The sequence below is a fragment of the Gopherus flavomarginatus genome, chromosome 1 (genome assembly GCF_025201925.1).
Source record: "Gopherus flavomarginatus isolate rGopFla2 chromosome 1, rGopFla2.mat.asm, whole genome shotgun sequence".
In the NCBI taxonomy this organism is placed as follows: Eukaryota; Metazoa; Chordata; order Testudines; family Testudinidae; genus Gopherus; species Gopherus flavomarginatus.
In genome coordinates this window covers 248,480,968-248,493,379 of record NC_066617.1, presented here as the reverse complement: position 1 = coordinate 248,493,379, position 12,412 = coordinate 248,480,968, and the positions used below count along the sequence as shown (strand labels likewise).

General features: G+C 41.6%; 2 protein-coding genes and 1 long non-coding RNA gene across 4 annotated transcripts in view; 1 reads left to right on the top strand and 2 right to left on the bottom strand.

The window, feature by feature from the left end:
* LOC127043515 (phospholipid-transporting ATPase VA-like) overlaps positions 1-9,084 on the bottom strand; it is an 84,766-nt gene extending 75,682 nt beyond the window's left edge. Inside the window, exon 1 of the mRNA XM_050937375.1 lies at positions 9,076-9,084. Coding sequence (XP_050793332.1) covers positions 9,076-9,084 — 9 coding nt within the window. The remainder of the gene's footprint in view (positions 1-9,075) is intronic.
* The window catches only part of LOC127038947 (phospholipid-transporting ATPase VA-like), a 143,492-nt gene that overhangs the window by 69,094 nt on the left and 61,986 nt on the right, over positions 1-12,412 (bottom strand). The gene's annotated exons all lie outside the window — the stretch shown is intronic.
* Positions 9,699-12,412, top strand: part of LOC127039054 (uncharacterized) — a 54,194-nt gene continuing 51,480 nt past the window's right edge. The window contains exon 1 of the long non-coding RNA XR_007770866.1: positions 9,699-9,838. This is a non-coding gene — a long non-coding RNA (uncharacterized LOC127039054). The remainder of the gene's footprint in view (positions 9,839-12,412) is intronic.

Genomic DNA, 12,412 nt, shown 5'->3' with positions numbered 1-12,412 from the left:
GGAGGGCGGCAGGCGGCTCCAGTGGGTCCACTGGTCCCGCGGCTCTGGTGGCAAGCCTGTGGGAGGTCCACCGGAGCTGCGGGACCGGTGAGCAGCACAGCGCCCCCCGCGGCGTGCCGCTATGCTTGGGGAGGCGAAATTGCTAGAGCCGGCCCTGATTAGACACCTACAGTAGGATTCTTTATTTCTCCTAATTAGCACTCAAAACTCTACTTGATACTCTGGCTAATGAGGCTGAAGTTGGTCATTGGACATTTACCAATAGCTAACAGGCTAGGGTGTTGAAGACAGAATGGTCTATCATAGAGCAATTATTTCTTTTCATTAATGAAATGAGATGCTTCCTGTGGATGAAGTATTAAACGCAGGGTGGACGGAGTTAAATCAAAGCCATTTAAATACTCTATCTCGATAATTTAAATCAGCAAGCAGCTTGATTTAAATAATTTATTTTAATCTTGTTTTGCATTAGTAGTTTTTATTTATTTTCCTAAAGAAAAGTTCATTCTCATTGGTTGCCAACCATTAGAACATATTGATTGACAACCAAATACAGCATTTACATGGGCTTGAAAGAATTAGATTTTTATCGGTATATATCGGTAAACGTAAATTTCACCGTTCCAATGAAAATCTATTTCTACTGATAACAATAACAATTTACAGATAGGCAAAATAAGAAAAATGCTGCTTGACAACTTATTAGAGTTTGATTTAGGGATATTTACTTTGTGATATAGTCACATATGATAGTGATAAAGCTTTATAACCATTGAAACACAACTTTTGAATCTCAACATCTGTCATTAAATAATTATTGTCCAACTCCCCCACCCATAATTTATCAGTTAAGTAAAACTACCTTAAATGTATCATATACAAGGGTAAAAACGTTTAACAAAACATGTTTTGCATTTAAAACTAACTGATTTCTTAAACAAAGGAAATTATTTATTAGGCTATAATTGACTATAAGTAGTGAATGAATGGACTTTTTCTGGTCACCAAGGGTTAGATTTTTCAAAAACACGTAGGTGTCTAAAGATGCAGATTAAGTGCGTTGTGAGATTTTCAAAATGCCCGCCTATGACTTTGTTACATTTGTGAGAAGCAAGAGAAGAAGCAAGGCTGAGAAGATGGGATGGAGGACTATAGCGCATCTCAGACGGCCACAGAATCAGGTGACAGAGAGAGTCACATTTGTATACAGAATTCAACTTCCAACCAAGAAAAACAAACAAATAACATGAACAATGGGTAACTGTGAGCTGCCAGGAAGAGCATATCCTTGTAAAGCAAGCATCAAAGAACCTAAGACACAATAGGTAATTTGAGCACATATTGGGAGCCAGATAGGGAGTCAAAATATACAGGCTGAGGAGAATCATTAGTGTTATCTCAAACAGATTGGGCTTTTGAATTTTTTAAGTGTAGTTCATTATGAAAAGTGACTGTAAAAGAGCATTATTAGGTTCCATAGTTATTGTGAATCAATGACTTGTACATCAAATTGGTCAGTTTATGAGTAAAAGTGCCAGCCTCTCACGTTCACCTGGAATCTAACAGTTAAATCTGGGTTCTTGCCTTCTCTGTCATATCAGTAGAATCATCATAATATTCGTCCAGAAGAAAGTAATGCAATGTGATATTGTAGAAAAATGTCTTAACCCCACGTTGTAAAATACCCCCTGAATGTTGTGAAAACACAACTGAAGAGTTTGTCCTGTTGGACAAATTTAGGTTCCAATCCAGCTATGCACTCGAGCATTTACTTAATTTTACATCACTTCAGAGGAGCTACTCAGGTGCTTAATTACTTAAAATCACTATGTATTACATTTAAATATTTTTTAAAAAAACATTGTTTTCTGAAGTCAATGGAAGTATTCAGATCTCAAGATTCCAGGCCAACATAAGATGAGAATATTGCATAAATTACTCATTCAACCCTTTGGCCATGTGTTCCTCTACTACTCCCTTTAACCACCTTCCGAGTGGCGTAGACAACTTTTCAGATAGAACTGAGAGTTCACCAGTGAGAACACTCTTAAAAGTCTTCAAACCGTGAAGTCTGAAGTCTGCTTCCAAACACCTCAGTTGTCTCCTATCTCAGACTAGTCTCATTCCTACTTCCAGCATTCAAGGGTTCACACCACAAACACACTACCTTGGCAACTAGCACTATCTGGGAACTTCCCATTATATGCCTTAGCCACCAATCAGCAAAGTGCACGAGTGAGGACTGGGTGATGTCCCTCCAAGTCAGGCTAAGGCACATTATAGGGAGCAGGCTGGAAATCTTGCACTGCCCATATAATCCCGGTGCGTGGATAAATAGAAAAATGGGTCCACCAGACTGTCAATCCAGCGTCATTCACCATAAAAAAATATGCATAGGAGAAAACTTAGTTAATCTCTCTCACATACACCAACCCAGCAACATATGAAAATCATTCAAGATATTTCAGTAAGACACATTATTGTCCTAGCTGCGTATTACATGAAGGGTTAGTGTCACACCATTTTAAAGTATAGGGGTACATCTAATACAGTGATAAAAGACCCATGGTACAGCTGCAACTGGTCTGGGTCAGCTGACTTGGGCTTGTGTGGCTTGGGTAGTGGGGCTATAAAATTGCAGTGAAGATGTTCAGATTCTGGGGGGTGGGTCTCAGAGCCTGAGCCCAAACACTGACACTGCAATTTTATAGCCCTGCAGCCTAAGCCCTGTGCCCGAGTCAGTTGACCTGGGCTCTGAGACTTAGTGCTGCAGGTTTTTTATCTTAGTGTAGACATACCTTCTGCGTAAACGGAAGGACAAACAATATTTAGGCTGGGAAGGGAAAGATTTTACCATTCATTATACTACACAATGATGTCACTTGAGCACGCTTTAGTTTATTGAGCATACATTTTCATTGAACGCTCTTAAAAAAAAAAAGCCTTAATTCCTTTGATAAACGTCTCTCAGGAGATCCTAGAGACACTTAACACCAAAGGCCAAGCTAATCAAATGAAAACTCTCCATGGCCGCTGAACTCAGCAAACAGAGTATGGTTCCAAAGCTGTGTAGCTACATTAGCTTTTACAGAAATTGCAAGTTTATGGAATATATTTCCTTCCTCCCAGGAACATCTGCCAACAAAGCCAACAGCTTTAAAAAAAAGTCCATTTTACATCAAGAACAAAGTCTATCTAAACAAAGATCCTGTCAAGATCTGAAAGAAGTAATATTAGCAGACTTCCACATCAGCACCATAAAGCATATTTGTTTTGTCCTGCCTGGTGTATAATTTTCCTATATGACTCCTTTTTGGAACTAAAATTCTACCTTTCACTGCGGCTTGTATACTTGAGTTCTCCTACAATTTCCTTAAAAATATACCACTATAACCTTTAACCAGCTAGCATCCGGGATAGGGGAAAATCCAATTACAGTAATAGTCTGAGGTAAGCAATTCTGATTTACTGCTAAAGCTCTTTAGCTCATAAATAAATCAGATGGCTTCTTCCTTTCCTTGTGAAATGAAAGTGTAGATACATTGTATTGTATTACAGATGCTGACAGTTTTGACATGAAATTGCCTTTTTGTAAATGAATGAGCAAATACATTAAATACTGCCTGCATGAAGTTGCTTTAGATGCATATAAAGAAGTTACTAAGTTAACACAAGGTTTCATGCTGATCAAAGTTTTGCTCCTTTTTATGCTGGTCCTAATACATCAGCAAGTGAGAGGCGACTGTGTCTATATTCTTGTATAAGAACAGCAATCTGAAGGTGTTGCTAGGAGAATGAGGCCAAATGAAGACTGCCGTCTACTATCAAAGACTGTAATTCCTAGTGTACAAATAAGTATTTTGATTGTATAAGGTTAAATTTATATAGTCACATGCAAAAAATCCCCATCAGCCACCCCCTAGTATTTTTCCTCTCCCAATGGATTTTATTTTCCACCCTTAAAAAACTATTTAATCACAAAAAAGGAGAAGTTGTTTAGCAAGGAATTTATGTGTTCAGATTCACTGAAGCCTGAATACATCGCAAGTCTAGGGTCCCTACAGCAGCGTACATCAGTCTTCATGGTAGTACTCAGCAGTGGTGTTACATTAGCACCTACATACCCTCAGCTGAGACTAGAGTCCCATTGTGTTAGATGCTGTAATCCACCCTGCTCTGAAGAGCTTACAACCTAAAAAGACTTGAGAGAAAGGAAATATTTTTATCCCCATTTTACAGATAGGGAACTAAGATATAGAAGGATCAAATGACTTACCTAGGATCTTGCAGAAAGTCTGAGGCAAAGCCAGAAATTGAACTCAGTTCTCCTAAGACCCAGATCAGTGCCTTAACCACAGGATCATCCTACAGTTCACTGTCAACCCTCCAGAGGCTACATCTACACTTTGACTGAGGCATGTGATTCGCAGCTTATCTGCACATACTTGAGGTAGCTCAGGAATAAACAGCACCATGGCTGTGGCAGCATGGGCAGGGGCAACACTGACCAAGGGCAAGTATGTGTATACAAGCCGGGAATCACACCCCTCACTCAAAGTGCAGACATAGCATGGTACTGCTGGCAACCCTCTAAACTGTCATATCTTAGGAAGCAAAGCCCATTGCCTTGCCAAGTGAGACAGTTTTATGTTAAATAATGATGTATATTTACTATTAAAATGTTCTCATTCAGTGGTCTGGTCTGCTCTAGTCTACCACATTAAAAAATTTGTCGCAGCCCTAAGGTCTTTTTCCAACATGGTGTCTGTATGGCCAATTGTCGGTCATCCAAAGGTCACACTGGTACTGTGTGCAGCACCGTGGTGCGGTGTGCAACATTAGAGTGCCATGTGCATTTTTCCTCGCTCTTTTTACTGGTCACCTAAGGGTCAGGCGAGTGTCGTGTGCAGTCTCTCGCTCTTCTGCCTGGTAACCCAGGGGTCAGGTTAGTGTTGTGTGCATAACACCAGCGTGCCGTGGGCAAAAGGGCCCAATCTGACCAATAGTAGTTCAGTTCAAACGGTCAGATTGGGGTTGTGTGCAAAACTATGCTAGTGTGCTGGGTGCAGCTTCTAGTGTGCCGTGTGCAAATCCTATCTACATAGGGGGCAACAGCTCGGAACCTGGAGGGCGTAGGAGCTAGGGACCAATCAAATCCTGACAAGTGTAAAAAGGGCCTTTGAATAAAACCATGCCTCGTGCCAGGATCTGCAGGAGTATCCACGTACTAACTGAAGGACCTGATCAACCCTTCGGCCAGGGGTCTCCTCCGGATATAGCCGGCTCGGGACGTGTCGTTTTATTGCTTTTTCATCATATGGATTCGGTATGCTTCTGGTGTCTGTTCTGCTGGTCAGCTGCGCCTGGAATAGGGTACTTGCTTTCTAATTTTCCTCTCTGTGCTTTGCTTAGCCTATTCTTTTTTCCCCTCTCTTATTTGGTACAGAACTGCATATATTGTTATCTAATGTAAAGTTGTGCATATATGGTATATAAGAACTAAGTCGCTATAATAACTGCTGTTGAAGTTAATTGGTGTTGTATTTGGTTTGGTAATAGTGTTTGGTCAGTGTGCACACAGTTTGTTTTATTTGATATATTCGTTTACCTGGTTTTACAGAGCGGTTAATTTTGAATCACTTGGTTCCTTGTTAATAAATGTAAATAGATTGCTTCAGGTTGTGTAAAGGTTTCTTGTTCCAATAGTACTGTTAGTTGGTAAACGTGCTCCTCCCCAGCCCAAGTTGTGATTTTCTCCCTGTTAATAAACAGCCACGTGGTGTTTTGAAATTTACATTTGTCTGGTGTTCATTTTCCTCTCTCAATTAAATAATTCACCGAACCTGCATTAGGGACGGACAAAATCGAGTTTGATTTCTGGTCCTAGTCCAGACCCTCCCCGGAATGGCATGAGCTGGCAGGATACTGGAGGAATGTACTCAACCCCTTGTACATGGGGATGGGGGAAAATAATCTCATATTACACAACTGTGACTTTTCTGGCCACTAGCCAGAGCATCTGGTGTTAATTGGTGTTAATTCAGTCCTCTCCTTGAAGGATAATAGCTGTGATGGAGGCTTTAAGATTTTTTTGGGGGGGGAGGGAAGATATGCAAGTAGTCAAAACTCTAATTCAAAAGTTCACAAAAATAACAAAAACATATTCAGTGTTGATATATTTTCCCATGTTATTATTGCCTTATACAGTAAGCTACTTCATATACTGTCTAAAATTAATCTAGCATTTTATTAATGTGCAGTCTGAATTACATAATGATGTTATTTATCCAAAACATGCAGACTGCACTCTTAGCACTTGTTTATATATTAAAGTAGTGATCATTTTAAAATGTCTAAACAACATTAGCATTAGCAACAGAATTTATCTATGCTGCTAGTTCACAAGGGAAAAAAAAGCTGTTTGATCTATGGTATTTGGGGTGGGGGGACCAAACAGTAAATCAGAATTTAACAGCTTTGTTTTCCTCATTGACTACTACTATAACTAGATTCTTTTTCAGCCAATGTTTGTTTAAAGAGAACAAGGATGTATAGTTTCACAAGCCAAAAACACTTGGGGCCAGATCTAATGGAAAATATTATGAGTCATCTGAGCAATATTCAATATGCAGGAAAATTTGATGTTCCTGAGAAGTACTTCACCATTCCTATGTAGCAATTTGGTGAAAAGATCTTAGCCAGACATGGGACAATCCACTAACCAAGAAGTTGACACATGTAGAACGTTTATGAGCATTTTTTTTCATATGATCCTATGCATCGGTGAGGTCTTGAGCAGAACATTAAATATTACACAGCTGCCAGAGAGATGTGAACAAGACAGATGACTGAGCACAAACTTATTGTTTTGTACGGCAAGCGAGAGGATAAGCAATGTTCTAATAACCAAGTCCAGAGTAGTGAGCTAGTGAAGAGCTTCTGAAGTGCTTTGGTGTAGTGAGTCCTCTATTTATTTAGCGTGTGCATAGTCATCTAGCCAAGTGATGGCATCTTCAGTGGTGTGATGCAGTTCTTCTAGGCCACTGCTGAACCTAGTCAGTAGGCATTCATGGACAATGTGCATCATTGTCTGTGTTGTGCTACAGCTAAACAAAGAGCTGTCATGAAGGCCCCAGCGATACTGGTTGATTGCACAGAGATCTTGCCCAGTCCAGAAGCTGTTCAACAGGGACCATTGGTGATGGGGCACGCCAAAACCAGACAGGCAAATTGTGTGGTCAGTGACCAGGGACTGGCTGGGGATTATAACATATATCCATTCCTCTCACCAGAGTGTTTCCGCCCTAACATCCTGGTGTGGCGGATGAGACCATAATGGGCGATGTGGTGGCAAATGTGCAGCTGGTGGTTTTAAAAGGTCATTGTGTAGCAGCAGGCTTGAGTTGGCATGTAGTTTCTCCAGAAACATGCCAGTGGCAACCTTTCGTCTGAAATGAGGAGGAGCAATATTGCTCAGAACTGGGAGTCCTGGAAGTGGAGTCAGACGCAGGGTTCTGGAGATGATACGCATGGCGGCATGTAACTGCTTATCTGCCAGTTTTGTGTGTGACGATCGGCTCCATACTGGTGCGCAGTACTTCGCTACCGAATATGAGGCGGCAAGAGCTGACGTTTGCAGAGTTGGAGCACGAGCACCCCATGAAGAACCTGCCAGTTTGCTAAGAAGATTGTTGCTCATCTTAACTTTAGCTGCTGTCTTCTTCAGGTGGGCATGGTAACTCAGTGGGTGATCTAAGGTCACACCTAGATAGACCAGTTCTATTTCATGCTTCATCTTCTGACCATTCAGATCAGTTCTCGGGTTGCATTGGCGTGATGAAGATGGAACAAACTGGAGACTGTTTTTATGATACTTGGCTGGAGGCGCCAAATCTTACAGTAGTCAGCTAACTTTGTCATGTCTTGGTTTAAGATGGCATCAAGTTTGTGGAACGTCTGGACCTGGGTATCACAACAGATGTCTGCTAAATGAACTTTCATGACTCTGTTGTTGGCAGGTCATTGATGTAAAGGTTGAACAGGGTTGCCGAAAGCACAGATGCCTGGGGTAGCCCATTGCTCTGCCATCTCCAAGCACTCATCCTCTCCCTCACATGGACTCTGAGCTGCCTATCATGGAGGAACAGTTCGACGCCTGTAACCCAAGGTAGCAGAACCTGTGATACTTTCACGAGCAGCTCAGTGTGCCATACCATATCGTACGCCACTGTTAGATCAATGAAAACAGCGCCTGTTTTCAAGTTTGCCTGGAAGCCATTTTCAACAAATGTGGTCAGCGTGAGTACTTGATCATATGTGCTATGGCTTCGGCAAAAGCTGGTTTGGTTAGGGCTCAAAATTCTCTCCACATCGGGTAATATGCGCTATAGGACCAGGTGCTCCAGTGCCTTGAAGCACACCAACAATAAAGATATGGGACGATAGCTTGATGCTTGACTTGGATCCTTTCCAGGCTTTAGGAGGCCAATGACTTTTGCAGTGAGCCATATCTTCAGTAGCCTCCTTTCACTGATGACCCTGGTGAAGAATTTAACAAGTCAAAGCCAGCACGGTGGCCAAGGTTTTTTAGGAATTCTGGAGATATGTTGTCATAGCCCACGGCTGTTCCACACTTGATGCTACCCGGTGTCTGTTCCAGCTCTGTTCCAGTGAATGGTTCCAGTCAGCTTCTGATCTGATATACACGTTTAAACACACACCATTTGTTCCTCACTTGTCTTCGCACCTAAAGGAGACTAACACTGTAAGGCGGTAGTTATGAGGAAAAAGAGCATTTCATGGTTGAAGTAGCTTCCCAAATATGGATCCAGAACTTGACTGAAGGTTAAGAATGTGGAGACCATAGCTACCAAAGGCCAGACAGTGGAATGGATTAACTGGTTTATATTTAACAAGAACCAACCCAAACATTAGCCCAACCTTTGAATAAAAACAGAGACCAGAGCTTTAGTGTTTGAAAAAGTTGTGTGTGCAACATGGGCTGTTACCTTATAAACTCTTACTAATTTCATCCTCACAACCCCTCCAAGAGGATACACTGATATTCTTCCATACCTTGTCCATGTCCTCATAACTCCCCAGTAGTCCATGCTCTCCTCACCTTTGCTTGATACTGTTGCTCAACACCTCTCCCAGTTTTTCTGCTGGCTGTCAAAACTGCTAAATTAAAATCTCACATGCTGTGTGTTATGCCGTATTTTAATTTTAATTTGCACAAAATTTTAATTTGACAGCACTAAGGCCTAAGAAAGCTTCCAAAAATAAAGGGGCCTGCTGCTGCTGCCGTCACCACAGCCTCCTAGGGTGTATCTACACAGCCTGTGGCAGCAAACCTCCCAGCCTGGGTCAAGAGACTTGGGCTTGTGGGGCTCACACTAGCGGCTCTAAACATAACTTCAGACAGCTCAGGCTCTGTAGCCTTGGGAGACAGGTGGGCTTCAGGGCTTAAGTTCCACCCTGAGCCATAGCTTCAAAGCAATGTCTACACAGCTGTTTTTAGAGTGCTAACTTGAGTATGCTGACTGGGACAGGGAAGCTCCTGCGAGCTGTGTAGACATATCCCTAATAGTCAGGGGTGAGGGCTGCTCAGACTACTCATGAGTAGAACTGTTGCTGGGAAAAGAAAAAAAAAAGCAGGAAGCAGGAAAAGTGCATTGTTAAGCCTCCTCCTCATCTTTTAAACCAAGCTGCTGGCAAGAGGGGAGCCCTTGGGCATACTCTGTCCTCTCCCACAAAGATCTGCCAAAACGAAAGGGAAGGAGAGAAGAAAGGGAGGAAGAAGGGTCTCTGCCCTCACATGAAGAGGATCAGTCAGAGGGTAGGGGTGCAACTCTTCCATGTATTTATGTTTCTCTGATATTTCATGAGTTCTCTTGGAAATTGTAAGATAGGCTCTTTCATTGGTGCTGGCACACAGCTCTCTTGCTTTCTCTTTGCTGCACAATTTTAAAATGGAACTCCAGAGCCCCAACAGCACAAAGCAGTGACAGGTGATGGAAATGTCCTTTATAAATAGTAAATTCTGAGATTAATTGGATACCAGATGTGAATAGTGAAGCTAGATGTACCTATTGCATTTCCATCTCAGAAATGCAATTTAGATAAAAGAGTTTATTTCACGACATTACACAGAAGAAGTGTTTATATAGGCTGATTCTAATCTTATTTTGCAAATGGGTGAAATCTGTAACCTGCAGGGACCCTCTGCTTCTGTGAGATTCCAGTTCTCGCTGTTGGAGAAAACAGAACAGTTCTAATATGGATAATGAAAATAGAGCATCAGATTTGACTATTACAGGATACCATTAGTGATGACACCGCTGTTACATTTGTGCCAGTCTTTCCATTATAGTCTCTAATTTCTAGGTTATATAACTAAGTAATAACAATGCTCTCCAATTCAGAAACTGGCATAAAGCCTTAGCCTGGAATCATATTTTTTTGAACAACATCCATTATCACAGACTTGCTGAACTAGTGTTCCTGATGCTATTATAGTATTAAGAAGACCCCATCCTCACATAATACCAGAGCCAAGGACCTCTATGATAGCTCTGCTGAGGGAGGAGCAGGGAAGATGAGAGGATTAATAATAAATCTATGATTAATAACTCTGTAGTTGACATACACCATATCTGAGAGAGTTGGGGAACTTGAGAACCACTCTGGGTAAGTTAACATTTCTGCGATGCTGTTGTCTGGACCTAGCTAAGTGTCTGTTTTACTAATTAACGTGAGTTCCTTGTTGCGTAAATGTTGACAAGCCCACGAGCCATGCTTTAGAAACACAACCTCTCTGCTGCCTCCTCTACCTTTTTGGAGGAGAAATGGAGCCTGTGAAGCCCAGTTGTGGTTTCATGAAATAGAGGTGGTCCCATGCTGCTGAGCTTACCTCTGTGGAGTGGGAGGAGCCCTTGCCATTGCCCCTCCATGTGAGGGTGTGGCTATGGAATGGGAGTGGGGCACTAGGGGCAATGCCATGGGGAACTGCGTGTCATGCTGCTCCTAGGGCTCCAGAGTGCCTTAGGCCACGTCTACGCTAGTACTGTACCGATGCAGCTGTGACTCTGTAAAATTACTCATGTAGCCACTCTATGCTGATGAGAGAGAGCTCTGCTGTTGATATAATTAAACCACCTCCAATGAGCAGCAGTAGATATCTTGATGGGAGACCGTCTCCTGCCGACATAGCGCTGGGCATACCAACGCTTCTATCGATGTAACTTATGACACTTAGGAGGGGTCTTTTCATACCCCTGAGTGACATAAGTTACACCAATAAAAGTGCTAGTGTAGACGTAGCCTTACTCTGGTCCTGAATTCAAAAATGCTCAGTGTTTGATAAGAAAATATCATATTTGGTAATAGATATTATAAAATGATTTCCCCTTCCCAACAGGCACAGCAGTTAGTATCTACGACTAAGGAGTAACCAACCACGACATTTGGTTTTGTTAAAGAAAGCCATATTTAAATGATGCAAAACAGCCATGAAACATTGGAGTTGACAGCTCGAACCAGCAACAACCAGGAAAATTTAAAGAAAAGGCCAAAAAACCTGCTCTAAACATGCTTTAAATTTAAAAATTTACTCCTTTTGTAGCAGAAAATTAATTTAACATTTTTTCCCCAGATCTGAAATGTTTAATTTTTCCATCTGAAAAACTGTAATGTAGAGGTGCCAAACTGACCTCCTGGATTATGAAGTCTCCTATTTCTCCACAGAGCAGATATATACATGCACAGTAGCATTACACATCTACCTCCCTCTCCCCCTCCCCCTAGCTTTACCCCTGCACCTTGACCCTGGGGTGAAGGAACCACCTTTAGGAACACAAGGGTATGTCAGTCTCCATGAGTAGGATTTTCAACCCTGGATACTTTAAGTTAGGCCCCATAACCCATATTTGAGCACAAAAGTAAAGGTGGCCTATGTCAACTGGAGATGCCAAGTGCTAAGTGCTTTTGAAAAAAAAACCCACACCATTTATTTAGGAGCCTTGGGTTAAATGACAGGTTTGAAAATTTTGACCTATACCTACTCAAATCCTTAGCCTCTGGAATGAGACTGCCAATAGCGATGTGGACACTTACACACTGGAAACCAGAATGAGACAATCAACTCATTTCACATCGAACACATAGGAACTGAACTATTCTTTGATCATTTGCATAACTTCCCCCTGCCACTGCAAAAGTAATCACAAGACAACAACGCAAAGGTAGTGAAGGAGTGAAAAAGTGCTAAACTATTATATTAACAAAAAATTCTAAATGTAAACAGATTTATAATCCTTCCACTTGCTAAGGACCCACTTTAAATTTTATACTCAATAAGATGTTCTATTTGTTGCTGTTTTACTTTGTCTTGCTAGTTGCTATATCATCTTGT